This window comes from Nannobrachium achirus (assembly GCF_963921795.1).
Source record: "Nannobrachium achirus genome assembly, chromosome: 18".
Classification (NCBI taxonomy): domain Eukaryota; kingdom Metazoa; phylum Chordata; class Actinopteri; order Myctophiformes; family Myctophidae; genus Nannobrachium; species Nannobrachium achirus.
Genome location: NC_137825.1, coordinates 3,767,028 through 3,784,787, shown reverse-complemented (window position 1 = coordinate 3,784,787; position 17,760 = coordinate 3,767,028). Strand labels below are relative to the sequence as shown.

Below are 17,760 nucleotides of genomic sequence, written 5' to 3'. Positions count from 1 at the left end.
AAATAGCAGATCTACAAGCTCGCAGCGCTGTGAGCTTGTATATCTGCTATTTTTCAATAGTTAAAGCATAAAATAATGATACTCAATAATGTGTACCCGATCTAAATGGGGTAAACTAAAGGCTTAACCTGGTACGCGCTGTGGAGATTTTAGATGGGTTGTTCTTGGCATTAAGCGGCTTGCCTCAGGTCACAGAGGATAGTTGTTGTACTGACCCAACTGAGGACATTTTTCTTTGCTATGCACTTGATTGTAATGGTTGCACGCTTTAACATTTAGGCATTTAGCAGACGCTCTTAATCTAGAGCGACTTTCATTACGGAAGGTAATAAATACATCAATACATCAAAATGCATAGAATTTGCTATTTAGTTTTCATGTATGGTCATTGAGGGAAGGCGAGTGCTACAGTAAGTGCTATGGGCTATGGTGGAGTCTGAAGAGGTAAGTCTTCAGACCACGGTGGAAGCTATGGAGTGAGTCTGCTGTTCTAAGTGCAACAGGGAGTTTATGCCACGGTTTGGGGGCCAGGAGATCTGTCAGCATCCCTGTGTTGGCTGATCTGAGTGAACGGGTGGGGGTGTAGGGGTTGATCAGGTTTTAGAGGTATGGAGGTGCCATACCTTTGAAGGTCAGCATCAGTGTTTATTGTATTCAGTGTGGGCCGCAACCGGGAGCCAGTGGAGGGAGCGGAGAAGGGGGGAGACATGTGAGAACTTAGGCTGGTTGAAGACCAGTCGTGCCGCGGCATTTTGGATCAGTTGGAGAGGTTTAAGTGCACATGCTGGGAGACCAGTGAAGAGAGTTACAGTAGTCTGGGATCACTTCACTTTTCGAGGTTTGATCCGGTCGGGGGAGGAAACCACTTTACGTCATGTTGTAGTACTCAAAGGACTACAATTTACAGGGAACTATCAAACCGGATTCCGTTTTAACCCAAAATAATTCCCCTGCGCTCAAGGACATACTTTTAGGGCCTACCTAATAAACTCCTTGATGCGGCGTAGTTTTGCTTTTGAAAAATGTGTTTGGTATGCATCTCTAACTCGTAGCGACTGGCAAGACTACACTAGGCTACTCCAGCATTTTAATAGGGATTTGGGAAACAAACGGAGGGAACCAAATCAAAGCGACGCCGCTTCTTCGGCTTGTGGTTTCCGCCTAGACCGGATTAAACCGCCCGTTGTTAACGATCACCAGGCTTTCCCTCAGAAAGCCTGGTGGGGCGAGGTTAGAGTTACAGTAGTCCGGTTTTGATATGACAGAAGTCTGGATGAGGAGCTGGGCTGACTCCTCCTGGGTGAGGAAGGGTCTGATTCTACGGATGTTATGTGTCTTTCAGGTGGTGCTGGGCTGTAGAAGGTGATGGTTGTGGTCCTCTGTGTCAAGGTTATTATAGTAAACGAAAACTAACTAAAAAACGAAAACTAGAATGGAAAATCATTTTAACTGAAATACAAATAAAAAGAGAGAGAAAATCTCCTTAGTTTTTGTCTTTTGTGGAAATAAAAAATAAAAAACACCAGTTCAACAATATGATGTTTTGTTGATTTTCTTTATTAGACAATATAATTTTTCCGGAGCTTCTTTTTAATCTCACCCCTGACAAATACCCCATATTACGTAAAAAGACTAAAACGAACACTAAAACTAGTAAAAAACTAAACTAAAACTAAGCATTTTCAACAAAAAAAAAACGAAACGAAACTAGCAACCTCACTTTAAAAACAAATTAAAACTAAACTGTAATTGAAAACAAAACCTCAAAACTAATAAAAATAAAAACTAATGGAAAAATCCCAAACTATTATAACCTTGGTTGTGGTCCTCTGTGTGTCATTCATTCAGGTGGTGCTGGGCTTTGTGTGCGAGGCAGACTTCAAGCTGGTGGCCAAGGCCATCAGGGACAGAGTGACGGCCATCAAACGTCAGAGGGAGAAGATGAGACGACTGGCTGAGGAGCAGCGGAGGAGGAGAGAGCAGGAGGCCATGGACGAGGAGATGGACAACCCTCTACCCAAGGTACCATGTTGGGTTGTATTTAGTTAGGAGATGGACAACCCTCTACCCAAGGTACCATGTTGGGTTGTATTAGTTAGGAGATGGACAACCCTCTACCCAAGGTACCATGTTGGGTTGTATTAGTTAGGAGATGGACAACCCTCTACCCAAGGTACCATGTTGGGTTTTATTTCCTTTTTTTTCTTCTTTTTAGTTTTTTACCCATTTACCCACATTGTGTATCATTATTTTATGCTTTAACTATTGAAAAATAGCAGATATACAAGCTCACAGCGCGGCACCGAGTGCCTCACTGCGAGCTTGTAGATCTGCTATTTTTGTATTCTGATTCTGAGGGGAGGGGGAGTTCATTAGTGATCTATCTTATCAATGAAAGCATCAAAGACTACTAACTACCTATTTGATGCCTGTCATAGAGGGGAGGGGGAGGGGGGAATGTGTTTGTACACACAGACTTGCCTAGTTCACCTTTAACTATAATGACCTTCCTCACTCTCCTCTTCCTCAGCCTCCGTCGTCGCCCAGACCCGCCGAACCCACGACGGCGCTGTCGGCGCCCGGAAGCCCCGCCTCCACCCCGCGGAGCCCCGCCTCCGCCCTGTGGAGCCCCGCCTCCGCGCCGCCGGGTTACGCCCACACCTCGGCCACGCCCACGGCCACGCCCATCCTCTCCCCCGTCAACAGCTGCTCAGTGGACTCTGGCGTTTGCTCCGCCTTCCCTGCCGAGGGGGAGGAGTGTGGCATCAGCTCCGCCTTCCCTGCCGATGGGGAGGAGTTTGGGATTAGCTCCGCCTCCCCTACTGAGCAGGAGGAGGAGTCTGGCGTAAGCTCCGCCTTCCCTACTGAGCAGGAGGAGCCGGAGTCTGAGCAGCACTTCCACCTGCGCCCCCGACACAGCTGTTCCTCCGCTAACTGTAAGTAAAACCATACTAGGGCGGCCGAGCTTCTAGTGTCCTTAATTAGTAAAGCCAAGCAGGGCCTTGGCAAGTTAGGGCCTGGCCTGGGGATCTCCATATATGGGCATAAGGGGGTACCCTAACAGGGCATCATCTGGGAATGCCCATACTGTATATGGACATTTTATTTATTTTATCCTTTATTAATATATATCCATATATATATATGTATATACTAAGGGTGTCGGAAAAAATCGATATGAATCGATTATCGGTTTCAACACTAGCGATACGGCCGCATCGATGCGCGTTTACCCGGATCGGTCCAAATCGCGGCCGTATCGGTCGATGTATCGGTCCTAAAGTAATTAATCGGATTAATCGGATTTTAGCATTAAATAATTAACCTGCTGTGAAATTCTGAACTTACTTACTCATCGTTTACTGTTACAAATCATTACTTCAAAAGTGAGCGCTCTGCTAGCACAGTCAGTGCTGCAGTGAGTGCAACGGAAAGAAAAAAAAAAGCTGCCTGCTGCTCTGTCCTCCAAATAGAGCTGTGTTTCTACGTACTGCAGTCACTGTCCTGCGGAAAGCCGCAGATCTACAAGCCCACAGGGTGTTGCATGTGGATGGGTTGTAAACTTATAGATCTGCTACTTCCGATGCAGCGTGTATGACGCTCGCATGTGCGACACACAGCGACTTGTAAACAAACCAACAACGTGTTAGTTGAGTTCCATCACTATGGATTCATTATTCCAGTGGAGAAACGCAAGTTTGGATTTTATAAGAATGCGACAGTAATGGATTGGATTATAACACTTTTCCCAGTAGAACCCGGTTCTACTAGAACCATCAGAAGTCCCCGCGCTTGTCGACAGCAAAGGTAATAATCACAGCATCAGCTTTTATGGCAAAGGGCTACTATAGAGTATTGGTTTTCAAAGTGGGGTCCGGGGACCCCAAGGGTCCTTGAGGGAGTTCTAGGGGGTCCTCGGCGAAATGATAGGAACCAAATGGACCCTTGGGTATGTGTAACTCAGGGGAGTGTACAAATGGAACCAAATGGACCCTAATGAACCCTTGGGTATGTGTAACTCAGGGGAGTGTACAAATGGAACCAAATGGACCCTAATGAACCCTTGGGTAAACTTAAGACAGCCTGATCCATGTCAAACTGGAGGTCCTTGACATTGATTTTTTTAGAACTACTGCAGTAGAGGCATAAGATAACAAGTAGACATGATGTGTGCCAGACTTCAAATGTTGCACTTATAGCCTACTTTATACTGCTGTTGTTACTGTTGTAAAGTGGATCTCTTTGAAATGATCTTATTGACTGAATAACAGCAGGCTCTTTTACTAGTTTTATTTGGTGATCTGATCTGTGGCATTGCTGAGGATTGATCTGATCTGTGGCATTGGTGAGGATGTATTTTAGTTTTTCAGTGTTATTATAGCAGCTTTGTACAAGTACAATTATTGCACTGTACTGAAGCCTGAAGGGCCAGGCCTTTTGTGTGTTTGTTTTATATTTCTCCACCTCAGCATCTCAGCAATGCTACTTTATAGATTATAGCTTCTTAATTGAATGGAAAATTAATGTTTCATTAAACGTATGTATCAGATCACACCGTATCGCATCGAATCGTATCGAATCCAATCGAATCGCATAAAATCCACAAAATCGAAATCGTATCGAAATCGTATCGAAATTGCACCGTATCGAATCGTATCGAATCGTTCTGTATGTAAGCCGTATCGTTTCCGAATCGAATCGTTAGCCCATGTATCGGATACGTATCGAATCGCCTTGTAGGGGATGGATACACACCCCTAGTATATACTATTAACGTTTTCGGGGAAGGTAGGGTGTAAATCAGAGTAAAGCAGGCTCTTGGGCCAGTTTGGGCCTGCGATTGAGGACTTCAGAAATCTCCATATATGGGCATAAGAGGGATTTTGTTTCTGGGAATGACCATATATGGACTTTTTATTTAATTTGATCCTTTATTAATTTAAATATGTATCCATATACATACAATATATGGTATGCCCATACATGGAGATCTCTATATGAACCAGCCACACAGATATGGGCCATGCCTTTTCTATCTGGCCAGTGATATACGTTATATAAATCGATGACATCAGGGATCTTCATATATATGGGAATAAAAGGGATACCCATATATGGACTTTTACATAGGTGATGCCACCTTTGATATCACCTGTGATGTCACAGAGATATTGATGAGGTGACATCACTTCCTGTACGTACAGGGTACGACATTTCTCATGGTATACTGCGACCTTCGGTCACAACCACACTATACTTAAGCAATAAGCCACAAGAGGGATGTGGTTACCCGGTGTTTTATAACGGCTGAGAGGCGTAGGGAGACACGAGGCGAAGCCGAGTGTCTCCTACCCTCTCAGCCGTTACAGGTAACCACATGCCTCGCGTGGCTTATTGCTTTTCAAAAACGGTTACAATATGGCAACATGAAAAATCATAGACATGTACCAATTAAAACTGTTCTATTTCACTAATAATTCACTACAAGGTCTGCAAAAAAGTAATTCCCAGCTACAAGAAAGTAGTTCCCAGCTACAAGAAAGTAGTTCCCAGCTACAAGAATGTAGTTCCCAGCTACAAGAAAGTAGTTCCCAGCTACAAGAAAGTAGTTCCCAGCTACAAGAAAGTAGTTCCCAGCTACAAGAAAGTAGTTCCCAGCTACAAGAAAGTATAGTTCCCGGCCAGGCTGCAGAAACAACACCTGTTACTTGCAATCAGAATGGGGAATAGGGGGCGCTAAAAGGCTAATAATATCACAACACTACACATAACAGAACCCTCGCCACAGCTTTCCTCCGCTAACTGTAAGCTACAACGCACCAAAGTGCACCTCCACACTACACCACATAACACCACACTACACCACACATGTCTGTCACACGCACACAACAACACTGGATTTCACAATAATGAACAAATAAAACTGAAAAACTGAAGTAGAAAGGCCTGGATTAGAATGTGTGACACATTACGAGTATAAACCACCCAAGGTTGGAGAGGGTGTTGGGTATCTGGTTAATCTTGGATTACAACTCATAAGGTTGAGGCTGAGACATTCTGCTGTTTTATCACTCTTTGTTATCACTTTTCTTCTTTTTTATTTGTTTCTGTGGGTGAAAAGGGTGTTTTTTTGGGAGTAAGGGGAAAGTTGGAGGGGATTTTTTCTTTTTTTCGTTTTAATCTGAAAAAAAAAAAACAAGAAATCACCGACCTTTGTTAGACATATGATATGTCAGGTTACTGTACCTACTGTATGTGTGCTAGCTGTGTCTCTGCAAACATGGTGTAATAAAAACATAATAATAACAGAACAGACAGATAATTTGGTCTCTGTGCCACAGGCTAGTCAATCTAAGGTTTGACCCAAAAGAAATTGCAATAGTAATGGTTCAAGGTTTTTTATGATCCTTAGGGTCATCCAAATAACATATTAAAAATTGTGAATTATATATTTAGTGGATCAAGGTAAATTCAGGGGGTTCATGTTTGAGTCCATTCACTTACTATACAGAAAAAAAAAGACCCCCAAAAAAATCTTCTTTAAGTAGCATGTGAGGGGTCAAACTAGGGGGTTTTCATGATCCTGAATCTATTGCAAGCATTTGTTTTGCACAAAAAACATTTGTCAGGTTAAAAGCGGACACCACAAAACGGAGCTGACCCCAGAAAAGTGATGACTCATCACTAATCCATAGTTTTGTAGTGTCCGTTTCTAGCCCAAGGAATGTTTTTCGTGCAAAACAAATGCTTGCAATGGATTCAGAATCATGAAAAACCCCTAGTTAGACCCCTCACATGCTACTTAAATAAGATCTTTTGGTGGGTCTTTTTTTCCTGTATAGTAAGTGAATGGACCTAAACTTGAACCCCCTGAATTCATCTTGATCCACTAAATATATAATTCACAACTTTTAATATGTTATTTGGATGACCCTAAGGATCATAAAAAACCTTGAACCATTACTATTGCAATTTATTTTGGGTCAGGCCCTTTTTTAGCTTAGATTGACTGGCCTACAGATCCTGTCTGTTCCTGCTACCCTGTAATGTCAGGTGGCCTCTAGTTCACCGTTTACCAAACTGTGGCTCACGGACCAATTTGTATGGGACACGACTCAGGTAAAAAATAAATATAACCACAAGTTTCCAACGTCTCATCGTGCATCGCGGGGAAAGGTGTGCGTCGGTTTTCCGGCGTCGCAGCCGAGAGTGATCTACAAGCTCACAACCGTTGCATTTGCGATGCGACGTGAGCTTGTATGTCTGTTGCTGTTCTCCGGAAGTGTGGATATATTTTCCTGCAAAAAAGAAATAAAAAGTATTTCAAAAGTTTGGAAACCACTGATCTAGTTGACAATTTATTTTCTTGTCGGGATAGCAATTCTATCCAATCAGGAGAGAGATCTCATACAGATCACAGGACAAGTGAAATTGGAAGTGATGAAGTAAAAATGATTAAATTATGAGCAGTAAAGCCCTTTGCACACAGGACAGTTTTTTCGTTTGCTGCATGAATAAAACGCATTGGATTTGGTGTGCAAGGCTGTGTGGAATCGGCGCTGCGGATCCCAAAAGGAGTCATAAAAGGACTGATGAGTTTTTTTACCGCATGCGACAAGACGCACAAATCGAACTGGGTTCGATCGAGAAAAAAACGCACGGCCACAGCCACTCGTTGCACGGCTAATTCGGATCCGGTGTGCATGAGGTCGTAGAGAATCATTGTTTTCTTTTAAATAAAAAGAAAGTGTCTGTTTTATCCATGCGGATACACGCGCCTGTGTGCAAAGGGCTTTAGAGTGAAGTTAATCTAACTATTAATTTACCGAATGTCTGTCTGTCTGTGCACGTGAGTCACCGCCATGGTAACAACCGCATGTGGAAGCAGTGCCCAAATTTGGAGATGACTGACATCACTGATACGTCTCTGGGTTCTCCAACATTACTTAGGAGACTCCTACATTCAATCTGTCATATACTTTGCACAACACATAACCCAAACTCTGCACTACATTTGGAGCACATAATATGTCCGAAGGGGCAAGGAATAGTAACTTACATCTTTCAGTTTATTAACACCACTGCCAATTTGAATATGCCGTCTTTCAGGTTTCCCTGCCAGAAGTCTCCATAGACTTCCATGTAATTTATAGTGCACAGATCATGCACGCCCATGCACCATGTTTGTGCACGCTGTTCACAGCTTTCAAACCAAAAAATCCGATTGGAAATCCGTTCAGGCATTAATGAGATAGCAGCCATTATGTTTTACGTTATGTGAACAAAGATGGCTGCCATGTTTGAAAGATGGGGTTGTATGGGGGTGAAACATGCAAAATCGCGATTGAAATCATGTTTACTAGATTGGGTCCAGAAATATATAATACAAAAATAAAACAATTGCTAATTAGGCCAAACTCGTCAAACTCATCATAAGCAGAGTGGACCCATTAATATAACTTGTCAAACTAGACCATAGGCAGTAAAAGAGTTAAAGAGCTGGAGAGATGGAGAAAGACCTCTGTTACGAATAGGGTTGGGTATCGTTTGGATTTTTACGATTCCGGTTCCGGTTTCGGTTCTGCTTATCGGTTCCGGTTCCAAACGGTTCCTATTTCGGTTCCAAAATGGTTTGGTTTTTACACAAAAACATTTTTATTAATTTAATTTTAATGTTTAATTTACAGTTTTAATGAATCATTTAAAACATAATTTTTTAATTGAATTTGAATGTTTAATCACAGTTTTAATGAATTATGACAAATGAAATCATATTTCAATGTCTTATTCTGAAGAGATTAAGAAGTCGACCACCGTCTGGAAGTATTATTGCATTACGTAAATGACCACCACCTGGAAGTCTTATTGCGGCTAGCGCAACATATCTTATTCTGAAAAGATCGGCTACCGGAGTGTTAGATTTGCCAGCTTAGATTTGACAAAATAACACAGCTCAGCGAGCGAGCGACAGAGAGCTGAGCCCGCAGTCACACCATAACCCAGAGAGAAACGCGGGGGTCCGCAAGCACTGTTGCTGTTGCCGTACAGTCTTTCAGATGAATGCCACGCTGTCATAAATGTTTCGACTCCATCTCACGTCTCTCTGTGGCTGTGCAGGGCTCAGCTGTACTGGTGGATGGGCTGCTAATTTTGCTAGCATCGCTGTTGTTGTTGACTGAGTGGCAACGCAGTTGTCCCCGTGTGTGCGCTTGTGTGTCTATGTGTGTTGGAGGAATACAAGAGTGTGCGCCCTTCGTAGTGTAGCCCGTGTAGGGCTTGTCCTGTGAAGTGCACGTAATGTAATGTAGCCTTTTGTGAACGGATAGCACGTCTTTTTTTTTACTGGTGCGTCTAGGAACCGATAAGCGGTACCGAAAGTAAATATTATTTTTGGGTACCCAGGAACTGTCATGTCCATATCGGTTCTGTCCCGGTACCGAATTTCGGTACCCAACCCTAGTTATGAACAATCCCTTCTATAGCAATTTGGCATCGGGCCAGTTTAATTCTATGTCTATGTATTCAATATTGCTATTGATAAAATGTTGACAGAAAAGTGGTTGTGTAAATCATTTTGTGTGCGCAGCGTCTTGTCTGCCCAAAACGGATTACACCAAAGCGCTTCCATCGGGCATCGTCCATGAATGTGGCACTTAGAGGATACTTAGCTCCTCACAGAGTTGAAAGGGAACAGTTTATTGGTAGACAGTCACAGAAGGACATTTTCCCAACAAAAAGAGCTCTTTCATGTGTCAAGGTCCCTGCTTTGGTACAGAGAGAGAAACAGGCTATTGTCTGAGAAATGTGAGACACAGTCTGGGAGATGTTGTGAGATGTTTTTCATCTAAAAGATCTTAAAATCTAAGTAAAGCTGGCGGTGAAAATAGAGCAGTCAAAAGGAGAATGGAGAGAGAGAGAGCTGTGAGTTCATCCGACACCGATAGCAAAGACATTGTTGTCCAAATCCTACCTACAGTAATGTGGGTCACTTTTTGGAAAATGGAATAGGAGACTAAAGCCATGGCTACACGGAGCTGGATATTTCATATATCCTGGTTTTTCAGATATCCACATAGAAAAATATCTACCGGTAGGTCCACACAGAGCTAGATATTTCATATATCCCGGTTTTTCAGATGTCCGAAAAATATCTAGGTCCACACGACAAAGATATCTAGGTCTAACAAGCACACACACAGTAAAGTCTTCAGAGATATCCGGGTTCCCTGTCTACACGGATCCAGTGAATCGGATATTTTTCAATGTCTTCACTTATTTATCCGGTTTAAAAAATATCCAGCTTCGCGGCCAAAATATCCAGCTTCATGTGGCTGCAAGCCCCAACAACAGCACAAAAAAATGTCTAGCTTCAGAAATATCCAGCTCCGTTTAGCCATGGCCTAAAGCCCCTATCATAGTAGGCACCGCAGTGGTAAGCTATCCACCGGGGTGTAGTCTTTTTAAGTCATAAAACTACAACATTGCGTCATTACTGGCGGTGAAGAGCTATCCACCGCGAACCCCGACACATCTCTCTGTTTTTACTATCAGACAGATCGGCCCATCACCCCGTTCACTGATTGGTCGATCTAGACCAGTCAGTCACAGTGATAGGACTTCACCGTGACTGACTATGATGGCCTCCACTTGTTTTCTCACTTTAGGTGGATAGCTGATCACCTAACATTTGCGGTGAAAAGCTCTTCACCCTGGACTCTGATAGAGGCTTTAGAAGGTGCAATGCATAATGTTTCTATGATTAATAAGGACTGTTGTCAACATGTTTGAGTTACATTTGTGTAATAAAATAAAACAGTTTTGGCCCTACAGCTTTTGAAACATCAGCTGTCACACATTCTTTTAGATTTAGCCGTTTCATGTAAAATGAGCCACCTGATCTGCTAAAATGGGCCACTGTGTTTTGAGCCTATTAGCTCCTTGCTCTTTAAAGTTGAACAGCCAATGGATGCACAGGATTCTTGCCACAGTTGTACTTAAAACATAAAACAGTTGCTTTGATTGGTCTATGGTTGTTATGGTGGGTAATGATCTTCTCTAGCATTTACACCGTGGTCAAATCTCTTTGGCGAACGCTGAACGTTCGCAGCCCCCCAGGTATAGGCAGTCCAGGGTTCAAGTGGTTTAAAAACAGTTTGTTTCAGCCTATATGACATCTGTCATGAGTTCCCCCGAAAAAGTAATTCATACAACATCTCAGTCATCACTTTATCCATTCGTATGTTGGCTATTATTCCAAAATAGCAGATCTACAAGCTCACAGCGCGTCACTTCGTACATCTGTATTTTTCTTATGTACTGTATAAAAAAAAAGAAAAAATCTGTCCCCTGCCATCTGTCATGTACTTTGTGGTAGGGCATTCACAAATAGGGATTTTTAGTATTCTAATTATTCGACCTCAAAGTATTCGAAAAGTCGAATATTCTACAGGACTTGCCAAACTGTCAAATATGAAGTAAACAAGAGGCGAACATTGTGAAAATAGCAGATCTACATGCTCACAACAGCTCGCGTTGTGAGCATGTAGATCTGCTATTTTCACAATATTTATCTGCGGAACCGAGTCACATTAAATGTAAAACCTTCAATTCCAAGTGCTTGTCAGGCTGGGGGTCCCCAGTTCAAATATGTTTATTTTGGGGGTCACGGCCTAAAAAGGTTTGAGAACCCCTGGTATAGAGCATTAACAAATTCATCCACCAGGGGCATTGACAACTCATTCTTGTTATGACTTCCTATCTAGCCAAGCTTTATAAACTATAGATTTTTTAAAGAGAAAACAATAAAAAAATAAAAATAAGCGAATATTCAAATTCGGTGAACAACATTGAATAGTGACTTTGATATCCGAATATATGGTGAATGCCCTACTGTGTGACGCACCAACCTGGTAGAGTTGGGGAAATGGAGGAGGGGGGGGGGGGGGGGGGTTACCCGTCTGTAAAAGTGCCCTCTCCAGACCATGAATGCAGCACTCACTAGTTCTGAAAGAAATTAAAATGCCCACCTTTCCATGAAGGCAGCGTTCAAGCCTTTTCCAAACTCTCCTGTACTTGATTGCAGCATTTTATGTTGAAAGAATTGCATCCCCTGTACACGCGCCGCGGTGTGTTTAATGTTTAATTGCATAAGGACGTATTAGTGTGTTTAATGTGTCATTGCATAAGGACTTATTGTGTTGTTACTGAGTCATGCATTCCATGTGTCACATGACGCACGAGGCTCACAGAGTGAAACATGACACCCTGCACAAGTCAATTATTCACTTACCTCTGTGTGTGTGTGTGTGTGTGTGTGTGTGTGTGTGTGTGTGTGTGTGTGTGTGTGTGTGACACTTAGGGGATAGGACACATGCATGCCATGCACACACACACACACACACACACACACACACACACACACACACACACACACACACACACATGGATATATCTTGTTCCTGTTCAGGATTCAAATGAAAAAAGTAGCAGATCTACAAGCTTGAAGTGTGTGGCCTCGCGCTGCGTTTCCAGCGTGTAGATCTGATAATTCTGATGATGCTGTAGTTGATCAAGTAGAGGACGTTAATTTAACAATAAACACAAAAAGCTAAAATATGGCGATAAGAGCTTTAATCCTGACAGGCAGCAGTGGTATGGTATGTGTATGTATGGGCGAGTCTCAAGCTAACTCTCTGGTGTCCTCTCTCTTTCTCTCAGTGGTATGGTATGTGTATGTATGGGCGAGTCTCAAGCTAACTCTCTGGTGTCCTCTCTCTTTCTCTCAGTGGTATGGTATGTGTATGTATGGGCGAGTCTCAAGCTAACTCTCTGGTGTCCTCTCTCTTTCTCTCGGAGCTTGGAGGTCGGCTATTTTCGATGCGTGACACCACACTGAACTAAGCATGATCAAGTCAATAGACCTTATTCACACCGCGGCCATCTTGGATCACATGACTTCCTGGGATAGCAGCCTGCACTGCAAACCATTGTGAACAATGGAGCGATGGTCCCAAAATATGAGTTCTGTTCAACCTTCAAATGGGCAGATGACAACATCAACATCCCCAAAATGATTAAATAGAAGGGCTACAGTAGATTGATTACATCCATGGTAACGATATTCAAGGTAAGTTAGGTTAACTTGCAACCTTACTGTGTACAGATACTTGCTATCTGTGCAGTGCTTGCTCCACCATCATATTAACTATTTGTTGTTAGATTGTTCCTGATTATTATGCAAAAATCACGATACTCACAATACTATATGATGGCAGAGCAAGCACTAGTCTGCACAGATACTGTAGCAAGTCTTTGTACAGAGTAACATTGCAACCTACAGTAACTACCATTAATATTGTGGATATACCCTTCTATTTAATCCTTTTGGGGGTGTTGATGTCATCTGCCAATTGGTAAAAATAAATTGGTTGAATAGAACTCATATTTTGGGACCATCGCTCCATTGTTCACAATGGTTTGTAATGCAGGTTGCTATCCCAGGAAGTCATGTGATCCAAGATGGCAGCGGAGTGAATATGGTCTATACTGGAGATGTGGCGTAACGGCATGGATTTCAATTATGGCATGGAAAGAGGGGGCATTTGCATTTCCTTTCACCTTAGTGAAAACTGCATTCATGGTCTGGAGAGGACACTTTTTACAGACGGATATAAAAGGACAGGGGCTCAAGCCCCCTTTGATGTCTAAGTGTGTGCACGTGCCTGTGTGACAGTATGGTATGTGTATGTATGGGTGAGTCTCATGCTAACTCTCTCTCTCTCTCTCCCTCTGTGTTGTGACAGCTGACTGTGACGAGGTGGACGGCTATCTCAGCCCCTCCGGCCTCGCGGACCCCCGGGGGGGCGAGGAGGGGGTCCCCAGCGCCCCCATGACCCCTCCCACCCCACCTGCCACCCGCACCGGCCCCCCCAGCATCCCAGCCCTGCGCTTCCCCTCGGTGAGTAGACTGAGAGGTGGTCTCCCCATAGAGGTGGTCTCCCCATAGACATGGGAATATATCATCTTGTCAAGATGGGGAGAATAAAAGTGTGGAGAATATAATTATAATACCTTAAAGTTAAAGTGACCATGTTGTTAAATGTTGCATTTGTAGTTATTTTACTGTAATTTAACAACATAATAACCAGCGCAGAAAGACAAAGAGACATTCATGGATTTATATTTAAAAGTAACTTTTATTTTCCCCCCTGGACCCAAGGTATGGCAGCTGCATACCCCTGCCATACCCAATTGACGCCTCTGCGTCCAGGTTTGAATGCAGCTTCACCGTTCTGTAACCGTTTACTGTAATACGTCTAGGGTTTAGAGTATTTGTAGAATCCGCCTCAGGTCTGATAGAAAAAATTAAATAATAATGAGAATGTAAATAACAGCTTTCACAGGCCTGGCTTTTTAAAAACAAATAGAACAGACTGAATGTGAAAGCGTGTGACCCCACCTTCACCCTACTGGGGGTCACGACCCCTGGGTTGAGAAGCTCTCAAATAAAGCTACTAAGATGCCAAAAATACGTATTTGAAAGAAAAAATACATTTCCTTCCTTTTTAGTAACACACACACGCACGCACGCACGCACGCACGCACGCACGCACGCACGCACGCACGCACGCACGCACACACACACACACACACACACACACACACACACACACACACACACACAGATTGCCTGGGTTCCTGTGTCTGTGTTTGTTTTAATATGGTGTTGTGTTGTTGGAGACGCGGCTGCTAATGAAAAAAGTACACTAGTAATAAAAATACATGATCCTACTGTATATGAAGGCTCTGCTCTCCAAGACAGCCTGATGTTATCATCTGTGTCAGGTGGAAAAGTATGTATGTATGTGCAAGTGAAGTATGTATGTATGTGCGAATGAAGTATTTATGTATGTGCAAGTGAAGTATGTATGTATGTGCGAATGAAGTATTTATGTATGTGCAAGTGAAGTATGTATGTATGTGCGAATGAAGTATTTATGTATGTGCAAGTGAAGTATGTATGTATGTGCGAATGAAGTATTTATGTATGTGCAAGTGAAGTATGTATGTATGTGCGAATGAAGTATTTATGTATGTGCAAGTGAAGTATGTATGTATGTGCGAATGAAGTATTTATGTATGTGCAAGTGAAGTATGTATGTATGTGCGAATGAAGTATTTATGTATGTGCAAGTGAAGTATGTATGTATGTGCAAATAACGTACCGATATGTATGTATGTGCAAGTGAAGTATGTATGTACATGCAAGTGAAGTATGTATGTATGTGCAAGTGAAGGACCATTATGTATGTATGTGCAAGTGAAGTATACATGTATGTGCGAGTTGACTATGCAATATCGGCCTAAAGGGCTTCTCATACTTTGTTTTTACATTTTCTCCCATCCATCCATCCCTCCCCCCCCCCATCCCCACAAGGCCGGACAAACAAACAATACGAACATACACATACAAATAAAATAAAATAATAATGACAATGACAACAGTAATAAAAGTAGAAAAACCTTCTGTACAGGAAGATGATTATAGATATTACAAAACTGTGTAAATGAAAATAAATATATGAAAATAAAAATAAATAAAAATAAAGAAAGTGCATGTATATATATATATATATATATATATATATATACAATGAGCCGAAATAGCTCGTCCCATAAGCTAAACATATGGAATGATTTCCCAGATTACACTAGGCCATACATCAAGCATTTTTATGTCTCTTGTAATGCACCGAACCCTAACCCAAAAAAATAAAGATAAAAGCGTCGAGCAGGAGAGTTCAGGTTTGTGCAAGACTGTTCTAACCAAACCTGGACTCAGGAGAAGGTCTGGTTTATATTGTCTCTTATATATTCAGTATGCTACTATTCAAGATTTAAATTCAAAATCATCAAAAGTAGCAGATCTACAAGCTCGAAATGTACCAATGCGTTTGTGTGTGAAGCTGTAGTATGGGGGTCAAGTGGGTCTTCATATTAATACATTGTCAACTAAAAGGAGATCCTAGTAAGCTTTTCGTCTTATTTACACAGGAACCACTTTACAGTATGTATCTCATATAACATTGAAAGACAGACGGATAGAACACAGTACTATGCATAGGATAACATAGATTACAAAAGCTGAAAAGAAAATAATAAAAAAACAGGGCGATACAAACAACAGACCCATAGTCTATTTACAAGTCTCGAGTAGCAGCCGTCTGAAGGTGACTTTTCATACAGATTTTGAAGGAGGTTAGGGATTTGCTCTCCTTTAAGGCCTGCAGAAGGGCGTTCCACATGGTGATGGTATAGCAGGAGAACGAATTAGAGCCTTGTTTAGTGTTAAATCTGGGTTGAACATGATTGGTGGAGCTGCCTCTGGTGTTGTGATCGTGAACATCCTTGACCTTTAGGAAGTAGTTTGTCAGGTACATGGGTATCTTGGAGGTGTAGTGTGTCTTGTACACCAATAGTTTGTCAGGTACATGGGTATCTTGGAGGTGTAGTGTATCTTGTACACCAGTAGTTTGTCAGGTACATGGGTATCTTGGAGGTGTAGTGTATCTTGTACACCAGTAGTTTGTCAGGTACATGGGTATCTTGGAGGTGTAGTGTATCTTGTACACCAGTAGTTTGTCAGGTACATGGGTATCTTGGAGGTGTAGTGTATCTTGTACACCAGTAGTTTGTCAGGTACATGGGTATCTTGGTGGTGTAGTGTATCTTGTACACCAGTAGTTAGTCAGGTACATGGGTATCTTGGAGGTGTAGTGTATCTTGTACACCAGTAGTTTGTCAGGTACATGGGTATCTTGGAGGTGTAGTGTATCTTGTACACCAGTAGTTTGTCAGGTACATGGGTATCTTGGAGGTGTAGTGTATCTTGTACACCAGTAGTTTGTCAGGTACATGGGTATCTTGGAGGTGTAGTGTATCTTGTACACCAGTAGTTTGTCAGGTACATGGGTATCTTGGAGGTGTAGTGTATCTTGTACACCAGTAGTTTGTCAGGTACATGGGTATCTTGGAGGTGTAGTGTATCTTGTACACCAGTAGTTTGTCAGGTACATGGGTATCTTGGAGGTGTAGTGTATCTTGTACACCAGTAGTTTGTCAGGTACATGGGTATCTTGGAGGTGTAGTGTATCTTGTACACCAGTAGTTAGTCAGGTACATGGGTATCTTGGAGGTGTAGTGTATCTTGTACACCAGTAGTTAGTCAGGTACATGGGTATCTTGGAGGTATAGTGTATCTTGTACACCAGTAGTTTGTCAGGTACATGGGTATCTTGGAGGTATAGTGTATCTTGTACACCAGTAGTTTGTCAGGTACATGGGTATCTTAGAGGTGTAGTGTATCTTGTACACCAGGCCCATTGCAAGATGCTGTACTCTGTCAGCTACTTTGAGCCACTGCGCAATTGAAAAAAGTGGTGAGGTGGGCCCGAGTAGGAAGACCAAGCACTACCCTAATCAGTTTGTTTTGGGCTGTGTCAGGTGGAAACCTTGTACGTACAAATGTATACTGTATGTATTGTATTTTACTTTTCAGTAAAGTATTGACCAGAATCATGTTGTCTATTCCCAGAGCATCGCTGTGTCCAACAACACTGAACAACACAGCTCTCTGCCTACCAGCGGCTTCAGCTCTCCTGTTGACAGGTACTGTCTGTCTGTCTGTCTGTCTGTCTGTCTGTCTGTCTGTCTGTCTGTCTGTCTGTCTGTCTGTCTGTCTGTCTTCCCCTCTGGAAGAGC

The 17,760-nt window shown here is 42.5% G+C and overlaps 1 protein-coding gene across 1 annotated transcript in view; it reads left to right on the top strand.

The window, feature by feature from the left end:
* Positions 1–17,760, top strand: part of wnk4a (WNK lysine deficient protein kinase 4a) — a gene marked incomplete at both ends in the record, with an annotated part of 218,651 nt that overhangs the window by 133,454 nt on the left and 67,437 nt on the right. The window contains 4 exons of the mRNA XM_080746952.1: positions 1,849–2,022; positions 2,531–2,936; positions 13,803–13,957; positions 17,594–17,667. Of these exons, the coding sequence (XP_080603078.1) occupies positions 1,849–2,022; positions 2,531–2,936; positions 13,803–13,957; positions 17,594–17,667 (809 nt within the window). The remainder of the gene's footprint in view (positions 1–1,848; positions 2,023–2,530; positions 2,937–13,802; positions 13,958–17,593; positions 17,668–17,760) is intronic.